Source organism: Erinaceus europaeus, chromosome 12 (genome assembly GCF_950295315.1).
Source record: "Erinaceus europaeus chromosome 12, mEriEur2.1, whole genome shotgun sequence".
Taxonomy (NCBI): Eukaryota; Metazoa; Chordata; class Mammalia; order Eulipotyphla; family Erinaceidae; genus Erinaceus; species Erinaceus europaeus.
In genome coordinates, this window is record NC_080173.1 from 46931785 (window position 1) to 46955994 (window position 24210).

The 24210-nt window shown below is 39.1% G+C and overlaps 1 protein-coding gene across 7 annotated transcripts in view; it reads right to left on the reverse strand.

Moving 5' to 3' along the window:
* The window catches only part of ATP6V0A1 (ATPase H+ transporting V0 subunit a1), a 90586-nt gene that overhangs the window by 60740 nt on the left and 5636 nt on the right, over window positions 1-24210 (reverse strand). For all 7 annotated transcript variants that reach the window (XM_016193388.2, XM_060203484.1, XM_007535004.3 and 4 more), the window contains exons 3-5: window positions 9485-9563; window positions 5607-5704; window positions 4517-4645 (exon numbers count right to left, since the gene is read on the reverse strand). In XM_016193388.2, coding sequence (XP_016048874.1) covers window positions 4517-4645; window positions 5607-5704; window positions 9485-9563 — 306 coding nt within the window. The remainder of the gene's footprint in view (window positions 1-4516; window positions 4646-5606; window positions 5705-9484; window positions 9564-24210) is intronic.

Genomic DNA, 24210 nt, shown 5'->3' on the forward strand with positions numbered 1-24210 from the left:
TGTAGTTATTGTTGTTATGGATGTCATCATTGCTTCTCTACGTGAAAAAATCAGCACAGAGTAGAGAAGCCACAGCAATGACCAAAAAAAAAAAAAAAACACCCCTGGGAGGCTAAGGGGTGGTGGTACACTTGGTTAGCTCACAGGAGGAGCCAAGCCAAGGTCAAGCCTGCACTCCCCACCTGCAGGAGGAAGCTTCACAAGCAATCAAGCAAGTACTGCAGGTGTCTCTGTCTGTCTGTCTCCTGCTCCCTTCCTAATTTCTCTCTGTCCTATTAAAAAAAAAAAAAAAAGGAAAGGAAAAAAATGGGTGCCAGAATCAGATCTATAGTTTATAGCACCAAGCCCCAGTGATAACTCAGGTGGTAAACAAACAAACAAACAAATAAATACATAGCACTTTGCATGAGGAGGAGGAAACCCTGTGTAAGGCATGAGGATCAGGAAGACTTTTAGAGTCTGCCTCATCAGCATGGGCACTTCTTTTGATTTCTTAATCATAAAGGAAAATTTCCAAATCCAGAATGTGAGATTTTAGAGTCTTCTATCCTGGTTTGACTGAGGGAACATTTTATTAGCATGACTGAGGTTCCCAGTTTGATCACTGGCACCACATGCATCAGAACGATGCTTTGACTTCAGTCTCTGTTTCACGGGATTATCTCAGATGTAATAAATAAAACAAATACTAGAAAAAAAAATAAGGGTGAAGGGTAGAGAGCATAATGGTTATACAAAAAGACGCTCATGCCTGAGGTTCCAAAGTCCCAGGTTCAAGCCCCCGTACCACTATAAGCCAGAGCTGAACAGTGCTCTGGTTAAAAATAAATAAATAGGGAGTCGGGCTGTAGCGCAGCGGGTTAAGCGCAGGTGGCGCAAAGCACAAGGACCGGCATAAGGATCCCGGTTCGAACCCCGGCTCCCCACCTGTAGGGGAGTCGCTTCACAGGCGGTGAAGCAGGTCTGCAGGTGTCTATCTTTCTCTCCTCCTCTCTGTCTTCCCCTCCTCTCTCCATTTCTCTCTGTCCTATCCAACAACGACAACAACAATAATAACTACAACAATAAAACAACAAAGGCAACAAAAGGGAATAAATAAATAAAATAAATATTTTTTTTAAATTTAAATAAATAAATAAATAAATAGAGAGTCGGGCGGTAGCACAGCGTGTTAAGTGCACGTGGCGCCAAGCACAAGGACCAGAGTAAGAATCCTGGTTCGAGCCTTCAGCTTCCCACCTGCAGGGGAGTCGCTTCACAGGCAGTAAAGCAGATCTGCAGTTGTCTATCTTTCTCTCCCCCTCTGTCTTCCCCTCCTCTCTCCATTTCTCTCTGTCCTATCCAACAACGACATCAGTAACAACAACAATAATAACTACAACAACAATGAAAAAAGCAACAAGGGCAACAAAAGGGAAAATAAATAAATATTATTTAATTAAAATAAATAAATAAATAAATAAATAAATAAATAAATAAATAAGAAAAAAATAAAATAAAATAAAAAGGGCCCCAGGAAGTAGTACAGTAAGACACTAGGCTTGGAAGCCTAACACCCCAAGTTTGATTTCTAGCATCCCATGTGCCACTGTGACGCTCAGGCTTTCTATCTTCCATTCTCTAGAGTTAATAAATATTTTAAACATAATAAAAAATAAAGGTCAAATCTTTTTTAAGTTTTTTAAAATTTTTATTAAATTTTTTTATCTTTATTTATTTATTGGATAGAGATAGCCAGAAACTGAGAGGAAGTGGGAGATATAGAAATAGATACCTGCAGTACTGCTTCATCACTTGTGAGCTTCCCCCTGCAGGTAGGGACTGGGGGCTTGTACCTGGGTCCTTGTGCATTATAGCATGTGCACTCAAACAGGTGTACACCACCCAGCTCCAAAGCTAAAATCTCTTTTTTAAAGATTTTATTTATTTATTTTTATTTTTTGCCCCCAGGGTTATTGTTGGGGCTCAGTGCCTGCACTACGAATCCACTGTTCCTGGAGACCATTTTTTTTTCCTGTTTTGTTGCCCTAGTTTTTGTTATTATTTGTTACTGCTATTGTTGCTGCTGGATAGGACAGAGAGAAACTGAAAAAGGAGGGGAAGACAAGAGAGGGGGGAAAAAAAGATAGACACCTGCAGACCTGCTTCATCTCTTGTGAAAGTGAACCTCCCTGCAGGTAGGGAAGTGGGGGCTTGAACTGGGATCCTTATGCCGGTCCTTGCATCTCCTGTCACCTGTGCTTAACCCGTTGTGCTACCGCCTGGCCCCCACCCCCCCTTTTTTTCTCTCTTTTTTTTTTTTTAACCAAGCACTGATTAGCTCTGGCTTATGGTGGTGTAGGGAATAATATATATTTTTCAAAATTTCTACTAGAATGCACTAGACTAGGAAGCCTATTCCAATTCTTTTTTTTTTAAAAAAAAGATTTTATTTATTTATTAATGAGAAAGATAGGCGAGAGAGAAAGAACCAGACATCACTCTGGTACATGTGCTACCAGGGATTGAACTCAGGACCTCATGCTTGAGTCTAGTTCCTTAGCCACTGCGCCACCTCCCGGACCACATCCAATTCTTAAACACAGAAGTTATGAAACACATTTTCATACATCTCCAGTAGCCTAAAGGCTAAATTCAAAGAGGGAAATGGGGGAAAGGCAAAACAACTAAGCTCAGTTCCAGGAAATGGAGAAGTGGAGAAAGCAATGGACTTTCAAGCGTGAGACCCTGAGTTCAATCCTCGACAGCACATGTACCAAAGTGATGTCTGGTTCTTTTCCTCCTGTTATCATTCTTAATAAATAAATAAATAAATAAATAAATAAATAAATAAATAAAATATTCAAAAAATTAAATTAAATTAAATTAGATTAAAAAATAATTAAGCCCTAAGTGATACTAAAAGCTGAACACTGATCTTGAAGCCAGGCTTACACTGTATTCTGTGGACCACAGGTTGGACACACTTTAAAAAACATACATTTGTGAGTATCTGGAGGCACTGTTTTTGGCAGTTTTTCCTGATATGACTAAGTGTTACATTCCTTGAACACAAGGACCCTGTCTTGTTTATCTTGTGTCTCGAAAAGTGCGTAGTTACTGTTGAATGTAAAACATTAATTCCCCAAAAAGAAATTTTTAAAAAATGGGTAGTCATTATTGGTAGTCATGACTGGTAAATTAATGAACACAAATACAATAATGTGTAGGCAGGAGCATACTGGAATTTCAGATCTTCTGTGCATTAAAAACAATTGGCCTAAGTGGCCATGCCTGTTGCAAAAGTCCTTAAACACTGAGTTAATTATACTGTCCCACACCTTCTACTATGATGATATTGGAGAGTGGTGAAAGAAATTACCATCAGCCTCAAAATTCTCAACTCAGTGAGTAAGCTGAATAGTCACACCAAACTTCTCTTGATACACAGCCAGATTCTGGTTCTTGGGAGGAATAAGCAATTAAATTCTTAAGAGCTTCTCCCCCTGACCCCTAGGCCCAATGAATCTTTTTAATTAGCATGGCTCCTTGAAGTCAAATCTTCATTAAGTGAAGACTGTATCACATCTTCAGCTGACTTTTTCTAGCTGGACGATTCTCAGACTAACACCATTGGATCACTTTGTGAAAACAGATTGCTAGGCTCTGCCCTCAGTTTCTGATTTGGTATGTCTGGAATGGAGAATAATTTGTACTCCAGCAACTTTCCAGGTAAGGCTGCTGGCTGCTGGTTAGAACTCTGTTCTAGTCCAGAGAACCACAGAGCTATTTTCCCTACTTCAGACCATAAGAAAAAAGATGTACTGAAAACGAAGTCTCTTTTCCACAATTACAGAATGTTCTGCTCTAAATTCTTTCTATGGAATCACCCTCATCAAGCAGTTATTTGGCAACTTAATCACTTACATTTTTAACTCAGAAATTTATTAATATTTTCCCCTATAAAGTGATGTTGTTGAATTTACATGAATCCAGAAATCCCAAACAGGCATCCAACCACTATTTGCATCAATATAAAGAAAAAAAAAAACTCAAGAAATTAAAATTTGGCATATGCTATCTGAAGTACTTTGAAATGTGCCCAAAGGTTGATGAGCAAACACAGAGCATAAAGTGAAAATCTGATGACAGAAAATTTGGAGATTCAGCTTCTATTATAATTTTGTATATAGCCAAATGGTTCTTATTGCTTCAATATTAAATTTAAACAGATACTTACCTTAAAACAGAATATAAAATTTTCAGCTAACTATGTTAGTACTGCTATGTTAGGGTTCCTTTTCCCATCTTCAGATGAAAAATTGCAGAAAATACAAAAAAATATACAAAAACATGGCTGGCTGTGTACTGAATGAAAAGTGGAACATAATCCGACATTCCTTCAACTAAAAAAAAGGATATGAAATGGCGTTGCTTTCAAACTAGCAAATTAAAAATAATCACTGGATAAAAATATGACCCATCTATGCAAATGTGATATCGGCTGTTTAAATACTAAAAGAAACAATAGTCTGACCTCATCAAAAAACTGCTGAGTTTTGCGAAGTATAAACTTTAATTCGGTCAATTCTAGGAAGTTTCTCTTCAGAGCTTCCTGGTTTGTATTGATCTCCTTCAGCTCATTTTCAATCTTCTCAAAATTGGCCTACAGAAAAAAGTAAACTGTTAACTCAAATTTAAGTTCAATATGCATGCTCTGAAAGACAAAGTAAGCCACTCCACAAAATTCTTGTCAACCCAGTAGTTCAAAGATATATTTAGGGGCCAGGCAGTGGCATACCCAGTTAAGTGCACATAATACCAGATGGAAGGACCTATGTTCAAGGATCCCACCCTCTAAATCTGACATGTAGGCTCCAAGCCAGCAATAACCCTGATGGTAATAAAAATAGTAATAAATAAATTTTTAAAAGATACACTTATCTAGCAAATACTGCTCTTTATAACTATACTATTTTCTTTGTGGAAATTGTTGCTATTATTGTTTAAAATGGGCTTTCTTTGTCTACATATTATATTATACAATTGATGAAACTTTTCAAGAACTTCATATGGGTTAAGTAATTACTAAAAAATCAATTGGCAATTGATTTGGTCTACAGCATTAATAAACTACTAGATCAAGTCACATTTACCCAATAAAGTTTCTTTTCTTTTTTTTTTAAATATTTTTAAATTTATTTTTTATTACCTTTATTGGATACAGACAGCCAGAAATCAAAAGGGAAGGGGGAGATAGGGCGAGAGACAGAGACACCTGCAATACTGCTTCACCACTCATGAAGCTTTCCTCCTGAAGGTGGGGACTGGGGACTTGATCCTGAGTCCTTGTGCATTGTAACATGTGCATTCAATTAGGTGTGCCACCACCTGACCCCGCCCATAAGGTTTCAATAACCAAAATAAACACTTAAGCAGTGGCATGTGTTACTGCTTGAAATACTGTTCTATACGATGAAGAAAATAATTCATTTTAATCCTATCTATTAAAAACTTAGAAACAAAAGACAGTGTTGACAAGGAAAGCAAGAACTTACTATTTATGAAAGTAACTTCTGCATTTAAGTAAAAAGAAACTACTCTGACTTTCTCATAAAGTTGTTTACCTCTAAGTCAATCATGTCCCGGGGGAAGGGCACTTCTGGATTTTCACCAGTGTCCATAATTGGAATATTAGCTTTTCTTATCTCTTTTTCAACGAATCCTAAAATGACAAAATCAAAACATTTATGTCTAGCTGCACATGAAAACTGGCTAGAGCTTCATTCTAAAAAAGATACATTTATACAAAAGGAACAGAACATATAAATTCTTTTATTCTCCATATTCTTCTTCCTCTTAATCCTCCTCTCTAAAGCACAGTTAACCCAGAGGGTTATTGTCCAGCATTATTTCCCACTTTGGATCTCGTGTGTGTGACCAAATTATATACTTATGAAAGTAATATTAGTATATATCATTATATAGGGTACAGGGACCTGGTATAGTCAATTATACAGTCAAAATCTGTACAGAAAATTCACCACTAAAGTCTAATTTCATCTTTTGCCATACAATTCACCCCCCCTCCCCAATTTACCCACTGGTCTTCTCTTCTGCTGATCACTATTCCCTCCCCCCGCCTCCACTTTTGATGTTAAGAATCAATCTGCATCTGTATTGGTTCTATTCCTGTGCAAGTACTCCCCAAAGCACAGTGGTTATAGATAATACTGGCAGAGCAAAGCTAAGAAATATGTAATTGAACAGGGTATTTGACACTTATCACGCCAGAGCGATAACTCCAAATCAGAAAGATTTCAATAAATTTGAAAACAATCAGTTCAGGTATTTTCCTCCTTATCTTCTGGGAATGAGCATCTATTTGATTCCACTGCTCCCATAAGACTTATTTTTTTCCTCCCTCTCTTTTAATTTTACATAGAGAAATAGGAGAGACAACTCTCTCTGCCTACGTGTTTCTTTCTTTTCTTTGTAGAGGCCATTTTTCCCATTTTGTTGCCCTTGTTGTTGTTATTGTTGCTATTGCTGCTGTTGTCAGATAAGACAAAGAGGAATCGAGTGAGATGGGGAAGACAGAGAGGGGGAGAGAAAGACAGATATCTGCAGACCTGCTTCACCGCCTGTGAAGCGACCAGACCTGAGCCCCCAACCCATGCCTGCAGGTGGGGAGCCAGGGGCTCAAACTGGGATCCTTATGCTGGTCCCTGTGCTTCGTGCCACGTGCATTTAACCCACTGTGCTACCACCCACCCCCCTGCCTATGTCTTTCTATCTGAAAGTGTCAGCCAGGAGAGTGACAAAAGAAAAAAAAAAAAGTGGCCTAGATGGCAAAGTAGATGGAATGCTGGACTCTCTCTCATGCATGAGGTCCCAAGTTTAATTTTGGCAATGCACATGTCAAAGTTGATACTCTAGTTCTCTCTTTCATTAACAAAGAAGAGAATAGAAGGAGGGACAACAATAGCAATGAGTAGCAGTAGTGTTGGTGGTGGTGGAGGAAGGAAAACAAGAGACACCACAGCATTACTCCACTGTTCACGACGCATCCCCTGATGTTGTTCAAGGTGCTCTCATATGGTGCCCGCGGCCCAAAGTTGTACATAATGAAGTGTGGTCTCTACCAGGTGAGCTATATCCTGGCTTTTTAAGTCAATAGTGAGAAATGGAATAACAAGACATGCATGGACTAAGGCTCTCCAGATAAGAAGAAAGTATTTCAGGTGATAACTGCAGGCTTTTCTTAGTGGGAGGGCTAAATTAACCTATTAGCTAATTTAAAGTCAGCATATCTCTCCCTCCCCTCTCAGTTTCTCTCTGTCCTATGCAATAATAATAATAAAAAAAAGTAAAATGGGAGTTGGGCGGTAGCGCAGTGGGTTAAGCGCATATGGTGCAAAGCACGAATGCTGGCTTAAGGATCCTGGTTCAAGCCCCCGGCTCCCCATATGCAGGGGAATCACTTCACAGGCAGTAAAGCAGGTCTGCAGGTGTCTGTCTTTCTATCCCCGTCTTCCCCTCCTTTCTCCATTTCTCTCTGTCCTATCTACCAACGACAACATCAATAACAACATAACAACAACAATAACTACAACAACAATGAAAAACAACAAGGGCAACAAAAGGGAAAATAAATTTTTTTAAAAAAAAGTACAATTAAAATAAATAAATAAATAAATAAATAAATAAGGGGCAGGCGGTGGCACACCTGGTTAAGCACTCACATTACAGTGCACAAGGACCGAGGTTCAAGCCCCTGACCCCACCTGCAAGGGGGAAGCTTCACGAGTGGTGAAACAGAGTTGCAGGTGTCTAGCTTTCTCTCTCCCTCTGTATCACCCCCTCCCCTCTTAATTTCTCTCTGTCTTTATCCAATAATAAATAAATATGTAATAAATAAAAAATAAGTAAAAAGGGAAAAAATGGCTGCCAAGAGTGGTAAATTCAACTTGCAGGCATCAAGCTCCAGCAATAACCCTAGTGGGCATAATATAAAAATAAGATTTGGGGTTTTAGAAACAGACAGAACATAAAAAATTCAAATACTGCATCCAACATGACCACTTATATTTTTGGACAAGTCACTTAGCCACTTTGATCACTTAACCTTTCTGATTTTGGCTTCCTCTTTCACTGAAATAAAATGCATGAATATTCTCTCAATTTTAGATTATTTCTTCATAATGAATTCAAATTTAAAGGTATCATCTAATACCAGCAGTAGTCTATTCTTTTAGAATTCTGTAATGTAGTACTGCTATAATACCCTTACAGTGTTTTCAACTTACAGACTTGTCATGGCAAGTAAAGTTTTATTTTATTTTATTTATTCTTTTTTGCCTCCAGGGTTGTTGCTGGAGCTCGGTGCCTGCACTACGAATCCACTGCTCCTGGAGGCTATTTTTTCCCTTTTGTTGCCCTTCTTGTTTGTTCGTTTACTATTGTTGTTATTATTGTTGCTGTTGCTATTGCTGTCGTTGCTGTTGGATAGGACAGACAGAAATTGAGAGATGGGGAAGACAGGGCTGGTGGGGGTGCTGAGAAACTCCTGCAGACCTGTTTCACCGCTTGTGAAGCTGGGGTTCGAACGGGGATCCCTATGCTGGTCCTTGGATTTTGCGCCATGTGCACTTAACCTGCTGTGCTACCACCTGGCCTTGACAAGTAAAGTTTTTATTAAGTGTCACCTCGCTCAAACAAGACAAAATTTAAATTGTATACAAGAAATTCATCTTTTTTAAAATTCCTTTTTGTTTTATTAATTTCTTTTTCCCTTTTTTAAACTTATTTTTATTTATTTATTTAGATAGGGCAGAGAGAAATGGAGCAAGGAGGGGAAGACAGAGAGGAGAGAAAGACAGACACCTGCAGACCTGCTTAGCTGCTTGCGAAGTGACTCCCCTGCAGGTGGGGCGCTGGGGGCTCGAACTGGGATCCTTACCCGGATCCTTGCACTTTGCATCACATGCACTTAACTTGCTGCTCTACAGCCCGACTCCCTTATTAATTTCTTTTTTAAATACAAGGAAATTCATCTTAATATTAGGGTAGCAAGGTTTTTCTTCTTTTCTTTTTCTCCAGTATTTTCTTCTTTTATTAAAAACAGTAGCATCTCTGGGAGTCAGGCGGTAGTGCAGCGGGTTAAGCACATGTGGAGCAAAGTGCAAGGATCTGAGTAAGGATCCCGGTTTGAGCCCCCGGCTCCCCACCTGCAGGGGGGTCGCTTCACAGGCGGTGAAGCAGGTCTGCAGTTGTCTGTCTTTCTCTCCCCCTCTCTGTCTTCCCCTCCTCTCTCCATTTCTCTCTGTCCTATCTAACAACGACAACATCAATAACAACAACAATAAAAAAAAAAAGGGCAACAAAAGGGAAAATAAAGTTAAAAAAAAGAAAACAAAAAAAACCCTCCAAAAAACAGTAGCATCTCTAACATAACACAAATGATTCATTATAGGATTATTATATAAAACAAAAAAGCACATACGAAGCTTTCGATCCATTTCTTCACATCTTCTAACTTCATTCACAAATTTCCTCTGGAAAACATTCACATCTGGATTCAACTGCAAAATAAGTACACAATGTAAAAATCTGTGAATACTGTATATATTTTCCTCTATTTACAATCAACACAAACTCTAAAGTGAAAATCAAGTTTTATGTCAATGTATGATGCAACACTAATAAAAACTACCTACTGATCCACATGATCTGCCTTCAGGATTGTTATAGCAAATAAAGAAAATAAGCCCTTCCCTTATTGCTGCAATATATAACTGGAACAGGAGCATATTAGACACAACACTGTGGTATAAATCGTCTCTGAGAGCTTCCCCACCAAACAATTTGGGTAATGGATATAAGTTCTGCATTTTTTTCCCCTTTTTGCCTTCTTTCCAATCAGAAGAGACAACAAAGAAAAAGAAAAGCAAAACACAAAAGAAATATATCATGACTTATTTATATAAATTTGCAGAAGAGGGAGTTCCACACTGACAGAGGTCAATTAAGTGGTTGCTGTAAAGCTAGAGAAAGGAGCAGGTGGGGAAAGGAGTAACTACCAATGGGAAGTTTCCTTTGGGGGTGAACAATGTTCTAGAATTAGATGATAGTTTGTGTTCTGTTATTGTTTTTTGTTTTTTTTGCCTCCAGGGTTATCGCTGAGACTAGTGCCTGCACTATGAATCTACTGCTCCTGGAGGCAATTTTTCCCCATTTTTGTTGCCCTTGTTGTTGTTATTATTGTTGGCTAGGACAGAGAGAAATCAAGAGAAGATGGGAAGACAGTGGGGGAGAGAGACATTTGCAGACCTGCTTCACCACTCATGAAGCATTCCCCCTGCAGGTGGGAAGCAGGGGCTCTAACCTAGGTCTTTGAGCAGGTCCTTGAACATAGTACTATGCGCACTACTACCTGGCCTTATATTTTCTTACTAGTAAAAATCCCAATTTGAGATGGGGAGTATAACATAATGGTTATGTAAAATGATTCTGATGCATGAGACTCCAAAGCCCCAGGTTCAATCTCCACATCACCGAAAATGAGAGGTGAGCAGTGACAGGTAAAAAACAGTAACAACAACATACTAATAATAAATCCTAATTTGGTTTATAGCAGCAGTTGTTCAGTTTAAAATCATACTTCCCACAGTTCCTTGCAGCTAAAGAGTGGCATAGTTCTGGCCAACGATAAATTAGTAAGTCTGAAGAAGATTGCTGGGGAAGACCCCCCCTTTAATATAAATACCTCTTCCTCCATACTTTCTGCCTAGACTATGGATAAAATGCCTAGAGCTGTAGCAGTCATTTGTAAGGACAAAAGCCAAATGCTCAAGAATAGTCAAACAATTTATAGAGTAATTTTATGACAGTGACGACAGTAGAGAACTAGGTTTCATGTTTCATGAGAAAAAGTATACCCCTATCATTTGAGTTTTCAGATACATCCAGCTAAACACATTCTTAACCAGTATAAGCTTGCTGTTGACTCTTCTTCAACATAAAGGCCCTAATATGTATGGTAAAGGGAAGGAAAGAAGAAAAAGGACAAGAATTTGAAAGAAACAGCCTACTCTAGGGGTGTAGTAAGAAAGATTACAGCAAATGTCACAAAATGTTGATAACTATAAGTGGATGCAGGCTTGACACTTTTCAAATGAAGGATTAGAAAAGAGAAAACACTAGAAAGCAAAAAAAAAAAGTAAGCTTTACTTATGACAAAACATACCATAAACAAGGGGAAAAGATAAGTCTCAGCCTAGATGAACTTTTTTCAGTTAAATATTAGAGAAGATTAGCTTCTAGAAAACATGAACTTCTACAAAGAAAAGCAACCCAATACGGAAATAAGTAGATGATATGAACAGACATTCATGGAAAAGGAAAATCATATCCAAAAGCATGAATAAAAACTATTTTTTCATGCTCCAGGAGGTCGCACAGTGATAAAGCTTTGGACTCTCAAGCATGAGGTCCTGAGTCTGATCCCCGGCAGCACATGTGCCAGAGTGATGTCTGGTTCTTTCTCTCTCCTCCTATCTTTCTCATAAATAAACAAAATATATAAAAATATATATATATTTTCTGGGCAGGGCAGATAACATAATGGTTATGTAAAGAGACTCTCACTGGGGGAGGCTCCACAGATAGTAGAGTGGTACTGTGATGCCTCCTTCTTTCTCTGTCTCTGTTACTCTACCTTAAAAAAAAAATGACAATCCAGAGTGGTGGAATCACATACACACCCTGGCACCAACAGAAGAGAACATATAGATTACGATATACTTAAATACCCATCCTATTGGTAAATTTTTTTTCTTTCTTTTCTTTTCTTTCCTTTTTTTTTTTTTTTAAGATTTTATTAATGAGAAAGTTAGGAGGAGAAAGAGAAAGAACTAGGCATCAATGGTACATGTGCTGCTGAGGACTGAACTCAGGACCTCAAGAGGCCAGTGCTTTATCTACTGCACCACCTCCCAGACCACTGTTGGCAAATTTCTTTAAGTATGAGCACAGAATTATTTTTTTAAACTGTGGAATGAAAGGAACTCTCAACCAGTCATGAAGTATAAAGAGGTCTGTTCACTGTGAAGCACAATTTGACAATCTACATTAATGAAGCACAGAATACTCAGTGATTCCTTCCTAGTTACAATCTCTGGAGGGGCAGCATGTCTGTAAGATCAATTCTACTTTCATGGTCCGGGAGGTGGCGCAGTGGATAAGGCACTAGACTCTCAAGCATGAGGTCCTGAGTTCAATCCCAGGCAGCACATGTACCAGAGTGATGTCTGCTTCATTCTCTCTCTCCTATCTTTCTCACTAATAAATTAATAAAATCTAAAAATAATTCATTAAAAATATCAATTCTACTTTCACAGAAATACTAAAGGATCATTTGCCTTTTTCACTCTCATTCTACTTTGAAGGTTCAGTGAAGATTTCTAGAGGTTCATGATACCCATTAGGATAGACTGACTACAAATATAAATATGAGAATCCAACTAATTTTTTGTTAAATCATATGTTAAAGAGATTTTTTCTTAAATAAAGCAATGCCACTAAGCTTACTTATTTGTTTTGGAAAATATAATTACCTTTCACAAAAATGTTATTTGTTATAACACATATTTCTATTGCGGGAGACTGGCCAGGGTCCGAGAGGAGCCCCAGGACTACCAGTCTAATACCAGAAGAGTCTGGTCACAGCACCTTCTTGAAAAGAATTACAATCAGGGGCAGAGTGGTGGCTCACCTGGTTGAGTGCACCTATACAATGCACAAGGAACCAGGTTCAGAGGAAAGCTTTGCAAGATGTAAAGCAGTGCTGCAGGTGTCACCTTTTCTCTCCCTCGCTATCCTCCCTTTCTCTCTCAATTTCTCTATCACATAAATAAAATAAAAAAGGAAAAGAATTACAAGCAACTCTGTGACCAAGTGTGCAAATTTCTTATTTTTTATTATGCGAATGTCTGTGCAGACGTGCAAATACAGCTTGTGGGGAAAGACTCCCACAAGGATTATACCAGAAAAAGGGTGGCCCAGCTCCCTTAAATCCTTGCTCCTTGTCCCATCTGCGACTAAGTTCTTATTGATTCACTGAGTTTACCCTATTGTCCACAGCCTCCCAGGTGTAACTACCTTCCAAAGAGTCCCTTAAACCGTGCAAGGTGGAAGTGTGGCAGTAGCACAGCAGGTTAAGCACAGGTGGTGCAAAGTGCAAGGACAGGCTCTAGGATCCCAGTTCAAGCCCCCTACTCCCCACCCCAGCTGCAGGGGAGTCGCTTCACAAGCAGTGAAGCAGGTCTGCAGGTGTCTTATCTTTCTCTCCCCCTCTCCATCTTCCCCTTCTCTCTCCAGTTCTCTCTGTCCTATCCAACAACAATGACATCAGTAACAACAACAATAACTACAACAGTAAAACAACAAAATAACAAAGGAAACAAAAGAGAATAAATAAACATTTTTTTTAAATGTGCAAGGTGTTTCCTATCTTGGCTATTCAAGATTTTAGAGCTCCTATTCCTGCACTGTCCCTAACACTGCCCCTAAATAATTTTTTTAGAGACCCTTAGAGTAAAATGTTTGAGAACCAGTCTTAGAGAAACTGTCACACTTGCAATAGGAAGACATATACAAAATTTTTCATGGCAACAATGTAATAGTAAAAAACTTATTGGGGGAGTCGGGCGTAGCACAGTGGGTTAATTGCAGGTGGCACAAAGCACAAAGACCAGCGTGAGGATCCTGGCTCGAGAACCTGGCACCCCACCTGCAGGGGAGTCGCTTCACAGGCACAGAAGCAGGTTTGCAGGTGTCTGTCTTTCCCTCCCTCTGTCTTCCCCTCCTCTTTCCAATTCTCTATGTCCTATCCAACAACGATGACATCAACAACAATAATAACTACAACAACAATAAAAACAGCAAGGGCAACAAAAAGGAAATAAATAAATAAATAAATATATTTTTTAAATCTTTAAAAATAAAACTTATTAGGGTTGGGAAGACTGCATAATGGTTATGTAAAAGATTTTCACCCACACCTATGGACATCTAATATTTGATAAAGGTGTCCAGACTATTAAATGGGGAAAGCAGAGTCTCTTCAACAAATGGTGTTGGAAAAAAATGTGTTGAAACAGGCAGAAGAATGAAATTGAACCACTGTATTTCACCACATACAAAAAGTAAATTCCAAGTGGATCAAGGACTTGGATGTTAGACCAGAAACTATCAGATACTTAGAGGAAAATATTGGCAGAACTCTTTTCCACATAAATTGTAAAGACATCTTCAGTGAAACGAATCCAATTACAAAGAAGACTAAGGCAAGTATAAACCTATGGGACTACATCAAATTAAAAAGCTTCTACACAGCTAAAGAAACTACTACCCAAACAAAGAGACCCCTCATAGAATGGGAGAAGATCTTTACATGCCATACATCAGACAAGAGGTTAATAACCAAAATATATAAAGAAGTTTACCAAACCCAACAACAAGAAAACAAATAACCCCATCCAAAAATGGGGGGAAGACTTGGACAGAATATTCACCACAGAAGAGATCCAAAAGGCTGAGAAACACATGAAAAAATGCTCCAAGTCTTTGATTGTCAAAATAATGCAAACAAAGACAACAATAAGATACCACTTCACTCCTGTGAGAATGTCATACATCAGAAAAGGTAACAGCAGCAAATGTTGGAGAGGTTGTGGGGTCAAAGGAACCCTCCTGCACTGCTAGTGGGAATGTAAATTGGTCCAACCCCTGCGGAGAACAGTATGGAGAACTCTCAGAAGGCTAGAAATGGACCTACCCTATGATTCCTCTCCTATGGATATATCCTAAGGAACCCAACACACCCATCCAAAAAGATCTGTGTACAAATATGTTCTTAGCAGCATATTTTGTAATAGCCAAAACCTGGAAGCAACCCAGGTGTCCAACAACACATGAGTGGCTGAGCAAGTTGTGGTCTATATACACAATGGAATACTACTCAGCTATTAAAAATGGTGACTTCACTGTTTTCAGCTCCATCTTGGATGGAGTTTGATAAAAATCAGGTTGTGAGATAAGTCAGAAACAGAAGGATGAATATGGGATGATCTCACTGTCAGGCAGAAGTTGAAAAACAAGATCAGAAGAGAAAACACAAGTAGAACCTGAACTGTAGTTGGCGTATTGCACCGAAGTAAAAGACTCTGGGGTGGGTGGAGGGAAAAGTACAGGTCCAAGAAGGATGACAGAGGACTTAGTGGGGGTTGTATTGTTATGTGGAAAACTGAGAAATGTTATGCATGTACAAATTACTGTATTTACAGTCAAATATAAAACATTAATTCCCCAATAAAGAAATTAAAAAAAAAAAAAGATTTTCATGTCTGAGGCTCTGAGGTCCCAGGTTTAACCCCCAGTGTCACCATAAGCCTGAGTTGAGCAGTGCTCTGGTCTTTCTGTATTTCTCTCTCATTAAGAAATAAAATACTGGGACTCGGCGGTAGCACAGCGGGTTAAGCGCACGTGGCGCAAAGCGTAAGGACCCTAAGGATCCTGGTTCGAACCCCCGGATTCCCACCTGCAGGCGGTTCGCTTCACAGGCGGTGAAGTAGGTCTGCAGGTATCTATCTTTCTCTTCCCCTGTCTGTCTTCCCCTCCTCTCTCCATTTCTCTCTGTCCTATCTAACAACAACAACATCAACAATAATAATAACTACAACAATAAAAAAAAACAAGGGCCACAAAAGGGAAAATTAATAAATAAAATATTTTTTAAAGTATCAAAAAATAAATAAAACACAGTAAATATTTTTAAAAGAAATGTTATCAATTTCAAGATGTCCATCAGAAGGAGAGATTATAAATTATTTAACTCTTACAATAACCAACTACTAAAGGATAAGCTAGTACTGTCTGTGTGAACCATAGTCAAAATTCAAATAGAATTTAAATAGTACCTGCTGAAGGATACAATATACAGGTTTAAAATATAAAGAGTCCACATGTTACCTTTTCCAAGGACCCAGGTTCAAGCTCCTGTTCCCTTCCTGCAGAGGGGAAGCTTAACAAGCAGTGAAACAGTGCTACAAGTATCTGTCACTCTCTCCCTCTTTGTCTTTTACCCTCTATCAAGTAGAAAGAACAAGGGAAAATAAAACTGCTGTGAATGGTGGAGCTGTGCAAGCACTCAGCCCCAGCAATAATCATGAGGGCAAAAATAAATAAATGATGGATGAAAATAATCACAAATTTCCCCTTGATTAAAAAAAAAATAAACAAAAAAACATAGGGCAGGGGTTAATAGCATAATGGTTATGCAGAGGCTCTCTCACGCATGAGGCTCCTAAATCCCGGGTTCAATCCCCCACACCACCATAAGCCAGAGCTGAGCCACTGCTCTGGTCAAAAACAAAAACAAAAGACACCAAAAACAAAAAAATAGCTTCGACTTCAATAGGCGGAGCTACGAGCAGCAGATCGCTTTCTCTCCTCTCCTCTCCTCTCCTATCCTTTCCCGGATCAACTAGGAATACCAAAGGAGACCACGCGGACCGAAACAAGACGGGACTAGAATGACCACAGGAACCCAGTAAATCACCCGTGAGTACAAACACGCGTGGCTGGTGACAGAGGGGTGAGAGGGGCCTAAGGAAAGACTAAGTGACTTGCTAACAGTTCAACAGTTTATCAGTGGAGACACCACCTCCAGTCTGCTCCACAACAGGGGGACAGCTGAAGGGAGGAAAGGATTCCCCAGAGACTCACCAAATGCAACTCTGAGTCTCCATTGCTACTACCCTCAGAATCTGGAGCAGCAACAGGGAGGGACACCAGGGGACAGAGATCTAACCAGGAAACTCAGGAGAAGACCTATACCACCTTGGCATAGCTGAGGGGCTGTGAAAGTCTCTTTGCATAACCACTGGATTATCTCTGCCACACCCTGCTTTATCTCTTGGTCAGGAGTCAGTGATTAAACGAAGAGGCCTATTGATAGTTTAAAAGCCCTCAGGCACCCATAGCCTACAGGGAATTAAAAAAAAGAGGCTTTTACACCACTGAGCTCCAACTCAGGGATTGAAAAAAAACTGTTAACTTCCACCACGGTAAACCCTTTAATTAAATTTCTTAGACACAAATCAATCCAGGCAATAGTGATCAATAATTTGAAAAGTACTGATAAAGGGAACTCATAACATAATATATAAAATGGTTAAAACAACAAGAAAAAATATTGGAGACTCAAACCAGGACAAGAGTCCAGCTAAAAGTCCTCCAGAGGGTGAAGCACAAAACAACGAGTTCAACATCCAAACATTAGCTAAGGAAATAATAACAGCAGTGAGTAAAGAATTTGAAAAAATTGTAATCAGATATGCAGGAACAACAAATGAGAATATGGAAGAAAATTCTAATAATCTCATGGTTATTAGAGAGCTGAAAGCTGAAATCGCTGAGCTAAGAAGGCAACTAGCTGAACAAGCTAAAACAGTATCAGAGCAGGGCAACAAAACAGATGAACTCCAGAAAGCAGTAGAGGGCAGAGAGAATAGAATCTATGAGGCTGAAGACAGAATTAGCAAGATTGAGGATGAATTAGAGACAAATAAAAAAGAAGTAAGAGATCTCAAAAAGAGATTAAGAGATGCTGAAAACAACAACAGAGTCCTATGGGATGACTTCATGGGAAGACCCAAATAAATCGGATAGTAAATGAAAGAGGAGATATCACAACAGACACTGCAGAAATTCAACATATCATGCGAGGCTTCTATGAACAACTATATGCCACCAAGCTAGAGAACCTGAAGAAATGAATGATTTCCTAGATACCTACCAACTTCCAAAACTAAGTAAAGAGGAAGTAGATAACATGAACAGGCCCATCACAGCCAATGAAATTGAAACAGTTATCAAAAATCTTCCCAAAAATAAAAGTCCTGGACCAGATGGTTTTACAAATGAATTCTACAAAACTTTCAAAGAAGAACTAATACCTCTACTTTTAAAAGTCTTCCAGAAGATTGAAGACACTGGAATACTCCCTGCCAGATTCTATGAAGCCAACATCACCCTGATACCAAAAGTAGACAGGGACACAACCAAAAAAGAAAACTACAGACCAATATCTCTGATGAACATAGATGCGAAAATATTGAACAAAATTCTAGCCAACCGGATACAGCAGTATATCAAAAAAATTGTTCATCATGACCAAGTGGGGTTTATCCCAGGCATGCAAGGTTGGTTTAATATATGTAAATCAATCAATGTGATCCACCACATCAACAAAAGCAAGACCAAAAACCACATGGTCATATCAATAGTTGCAGAGAAAGCCTTTGACAAAATACAACATCCCTTTATGATCAAAACACTACAAAAAATGGGAATAGATGGAAAAATTCATAAAGATAGTGGAGTCTATATATAGAAAACCTACAGCCAACATCATACTCAATGGTGAAAAACTGGAAGCATTTCCCCTCAGATCAGGTACTAGACAGGGCTGCCCACTATCACCATTACTATTCAACATAGTGTTGGAAGTTCTTGCCATAGCAATCAGGCAGGAGCAAGGAATTCAAGGCATACTGATTGGAAGAGAAGAAGTCAAACTCTCCTTATTTGCAGATGACATGATAGTATACATGGAAAAACCTAAGGAATCCAGCAAGAAGCTTTTGGAAATCATCAGGCAATACAGTAATGTGTCAGGCTATAAAATTAACATTCAAAAGTCAGTGGCATTCCTCTATGCAAACACTAAGTTAGAAGAAATTGAAATCCAGAAATCAGTTCCTTTTTCTATAGCAACAAAAACAATAAAATATCTAGGAGTAAACCTAACCAAAGAAGTGAAAGACTTGTATACTGAAAATTATGAGTCACTACTCAAAGAAATTAAAAAAGACACAAAGAAGTGGAAAGATATTCCATGTTCATGGGTTGGAAGAATTAACATCATCAAAATGAATATATTACCCAGAGCCATCTACAAATTTAATGCTATCCCCATCAAGATCCCAAGCACATTTTTTACGAGAATAGAAAAAATGCTACAAATGTTTATCTGGAACCAGAAAAGACCTAGAATTGCCAAAACAATCTTGAGATAAAAGAACAGAACCGGAGGCATCACACTGCCAGATCTCAAACTGTATTATAGAGCCATTGTCATCAAAACTGCTTGGTACTGGAACATGAACAGACACACTGACCAGTGGAATAGAATTGAGAGCCCAGAAATGAGGCCCCACACGTATGGACATCTAATCTTTGACAAAGGGGCCCAGACTATTACATGGGGAAAGCAGAGTCTCTTCAACAAATGGTGTTGGAAACAATGGGTTGAAACATGCAGAAGAATGAAACTGAACCACTGTATTTCACCAAATACAAAAGTAAATTCCAAGTGGATCAAGGACTTGGATGTTAGACCAGAAACTATCAGATACTTAGAGGAAAATATTGGCAGAACTTTTTTCCGCATAAATTTTAAAGACATTTTCAATGAAACGAATCCAATTACAAGGAAGACTAAGGCAAGTATAAACCTATGGGACTACATCAAATTAAAAAGCTTCTTCACAGCAAAAGAAACCACTACCCAAATCAAGAGACCCTTCACAGAAAGGGAGAAGATCTTTACATGCCATACATCAGATAAGAGTTTAATAACCAACATATATAAAGAGCTTGCCAGACTCAACAAGACAACAAATAACCCCATCCAAAAATGGGGGGAAGACTTGGACAGAATATTCACCACAGAAGAGATCCAAAAGGCTGAGAAACACATGAAAAAATGCTCCAAGTCTCTGATTGTCAGAGAAATGCAAATCAAGACAACAATGAGATACCACTTCACTCCTGTGAGAATGTCACACATCAGAAAAGGTAACAGCAGCAAATGTTGGAGAGGGTGTGGGGTCAAAGGAACACTCCTGCACTGCTGGTGGGAATGTCAATTGGTCCAACCTCTTTGGAGAACAGTCTGGAGAACTCTCAGAAGGCTAGAAATGGACCTACCCTATGACCCTGCAATTCCTCTCCTGGGGATATATCCTAAGGAACCCAACACATCCATCCAAAAAGATCGGTGTACACATATGTTCTTGGCAGCACAATTTGTAATAGCCAAAACCTGGAAGCAACCCAGGTGTCCAACAACAGATGAGTGGCTGAGCAAGTTGTGGTATATATACAAAATGGAATACTACTCAGCTGTAAAAAATGATGACTTCACCGTTTTCAGCCGATCTTGGATGGACCTTGAAAAAATCATGTTGAGTGAAATAAGTCAGAAACAGAAGGATGAATACGGGATGATCTCACTCTCAGGCCAAAGTTGAAAAACAAGATTAGAAAAGAAAACACAAGTCGAACCTGAAATGGAATTGGAGTATTACACCAAAGTAAAAGACTCTGGGGTGAGTGGGTGGGTGGGTAGAATACAGGTTCATGAAAAATGATGAATGAAATAGTGGGGGTTGTATTGTTAAATGGGAATCTGGGGAATGTTATGCATGTAAAAAAAAAAAAAGAAGTAGAAACGGAAAGCAGAAATTGATTGAGTTTGGAGTATGGCACCAAAGTAAGAAAGCAGAAGTACACTAGAGTTTGCAGTGAGTACCCTCCCTAACACTTCCTCTCCACTATTCCAAGCTTTGGGTCCATGATTGCTCAACAATTTGTCTGGCTTTGTATGTTAACTCTCTTTTCAGTCACCAGGTTCCAGATGCCATCAGGATGCTAGCCAGGCTTCCCTGGATTGAAGACCCCACCAATGTGTCCTGGAGCTCAGCTTCCCCAGAGACCCACCCTACTAGGGAAAGAGAGAGGCAGACTGGGAGTATGGACCGACCAGTCAACGCCCATGTTCAGCGGGGAAGCAATTACAGAAGCCAGACCTTCTACCTTCTGCAACCCTCAATGACCCTGGGTCCATGCTCCCAGAGGGATAGAGAATGGGAAAGCTACTGGGGAGGGGGTGGGATATGGAGATTGGGCGGTGGGAATTGTGTGGAGTTGTACCCCTCCTACCCTATGGTTTTGTTAATTAATCCTTTCTTAAATAAAAAAAAATTAAAATTAAAAAAATAAATAAATAAAAATAAAGTTTTAAAAAAACGCATAGTAATTATAAAAGCAAAACATCATTGTGAATGTACATGAGGAGAGAGGAGAGAAATGGCACAAAGGGTAAACATATAGAAGGTGTCAATTATACATGGAATGTGTTTATCTCTTAAACACAGGTATCCTCTAATTCCCCAGTAAAGAAATAAAAAAAAAAAAAAAAAAAAACACAGGTATCCATTATAACATTCCCTATAATTTCTTGCATGATTGTAATATAAAAAAAGTTAAGGGCAGAGGAGATAGCTTAATGATCATGCAAAAGAACTTTTGGGAGCTGGGAGGTGGCACAGTAGGTTAAGCGCACATGGCGCAAAACGCATCAGAATCCCCACCTGCAGGGGGTCTCTTCACAGGTGGTGAAGCAGGTCTGCAGGTGTCTGTCTTTCTCTCCCCTCTCTGTCTTCCCCTCCTCTCTCCATTTCTCTCCGTCCTATCCAACAACAACGACAGCAATAACAACAATAATAATAACAACGATAAACAAGAGCAACAAAAGGGAAAATTAAAATAAAATAAGACTTTCATGCTAGGGCTGGGCAGCAGTGCACCTGGTTAAGCGCACATAGTACTATGTGGAAGGACCTGCGCAAAGATCTGGGTTCGAGCCCCCGAACCCCACCTTCAGGGGGGTTGCTTCATAAGTGGTGAAGCAGATCTGCAGGTGTCTATCTTTCTCTCTCCCTCTTTATCTTCCCCTCCTCTTCCCTCTCAATTTCTCTTTGTCCTATTGAATAAAATAGGAGGGGAAAAAAAGGGGAAAATGGCCGCTAGAAGCACTCAATTCGTAGTGCTGGCTGAGCCCTGGTGACAATCACTATTAAATCCAGGTGGTGGCGCACCTGGTCAAGCAGAAATGAGCAGGGTTTAAGCCCCCAGTCACCACCTGCGGGAGGAAAGCTTTGTGAGTGGTGAAGCAGTGCTGCAGGTGTCTCTCTGCTTCCCTATCTCCCCCTTCCCTCTCAATTTCTGGCTGTCTCTTTCCAATAAATAAAGAATAAAAAAATAAAAATAAAAAATATTTTCATGTCTGAGGATCCAAAGTCCCAAGGTCAGTTGCTAGCACCATCATAAGCAAGAGCTGAGCTCTGGTAAAAATAAATAAGTAAATAAAACAGACAAATAAATAAAACTGAATAGACACAATAGGTGTTACAAAGGATCACAAATTAATGGTGACTTAGGTTTGATTTAGATTTCAAGTCCACAAAACTGGAAAGAGTAACAGTGTATTAGCTTTTGCTTAGCACGTCAGCATGGAGGGCGGAGTGGTGGTGCACCCAGTTGAGTGCACACAATACTATGTTCAAGGACCAGGGTTCAAGCTCCCTTCACATCTGCAGTGAAGCAGGTCTGCAGACTTCTCTCTTTCTCTTCTCTGCCCCTCTCAAATTCTCTCTATTCTGTCAAATAAAATAAAAAAGTAGAAAAATGGCTGCTAGGAGCAGTGGATTTGTCAGTGCTGGTACTGAGCCCCAGCAGTAACACTGGTGGCAAAAGAAAGAAAAGATCCTCAGCATGAAGAAATAGTTTATTAAAAGGTAGGTTTAGGGTTGAAATGTAAACATACTGACTGAACATGAAAAGCAAATAAACATCAATCTTAATGAGTTGTAAATTCAGTGGTCTGGGAGGTGGCGCAGTGGCTAAGGCATTAGACTCTCAAGCATGAGGTCCTGAGTTTGGCCCCCAGCGGGGAACCACCACTCTGGCCAAAAAAAAAGATAGGAGAGAAAGAAAGGAGTAAAGGAGTATAGGTGTCTCTTTGTCTCTTTCCCTCCCTATCTCCCTCTCCCCTCTTAATTTCTCTGTCTCTATCCACTAATTAATTAATTAATTAAAAAAGAAACATTTTTGAAAAAAAAAGTCAGGTAGAAAGTATTTGATTTTAGTAGTCAGGGAGGTGGTACAGTGGATAAGGCTTTGGACTGTTAAGCATGAGGTCTCCAGTTCAATCCCCAGCAGCACATGTATCAGAGTGACGTCTGGTTCTTTCTCTCCTCCTATCTTTCTACTACATAAATAAATCTTTTAAAAAAATGCATAAGTAAAAAAATCTTTTTAAAAAGTTGTAAATTCAGGGAACCTGATTGAGAGTATACATTATAGTGTGCAAGGATCTAGGTTTAAGGCCCCAGTCCTCACCTGCAGAGAGGAAGCTTCATAAGTGGTGAAGCAGTGCTGCAGGTGTTTCTCTCTCTCTTTCTCTCTCTTTTAATTTTTTTTAACCTAGCTAGGCTTTTTTTTTTTTTCTACTTAAAATTATTGGATAGAGACAGAGAGAAATTGAGAGGAGAAGGGAAGATAGAGAGGGAGAGAGACACCTGTAGGCCTGATTCACCACTTACAAAGCTTTCCCACTGCAGTTGGGGACCTAGGGGCTCAAATCTGGGTCCCTTGCACATTGTAAATGTGTGCTCAACCTGCCCGGCCCCAGGTTTTTCTCTCTTTATCTGTCTCCCCTTCATCTCTCAATCTCTCTCTTTCCAATCAAATAAATAAATAATAAAACAAAGAGTTGTAAGTTCATGGATGGTGTCTGGGAGGTCAGCTCAGCTATGCAGATGTAGGACTCAATGAATAAATATAATGAGAACAAACGAAATCACCTAGAGAAAGATATGGGTATGGAGAAACTTATCCCAAGAGCAGAGAAAAGGCCAGATGAACAATGACACCTAGAATGGTGAGAGGCTAGTGGAAGGTAATGAGTCATTGTAAGGTAAGAGAAGAAACCAGAGTCAGAAAAAAAAAAAAAAATTAAAGAGAAAAATTTAAAGAGAAAAAAAAGGGCAACTAAAGGGAAAATAAATAAATAAATATAAAAAACATTTTAAAAAAAAGAAGAAAGGTTAGAGGGGAGTGAGGAATAAGAACATATTATTAGGTTAAATTTGTTCAATTTCTTTTTATATATATTATTTATTTTCCCTTTTGTTTGCCCTTTTTTTTTAATTGTTGTAGTTATTGATATTGTCGTTGTTAGACAGGACAGAGAGAAATGGAGAGAGAAAAAGACAGTGAGAGGGAGAGAAAGACACCTACAAACCTGCTTCACCACCTGTG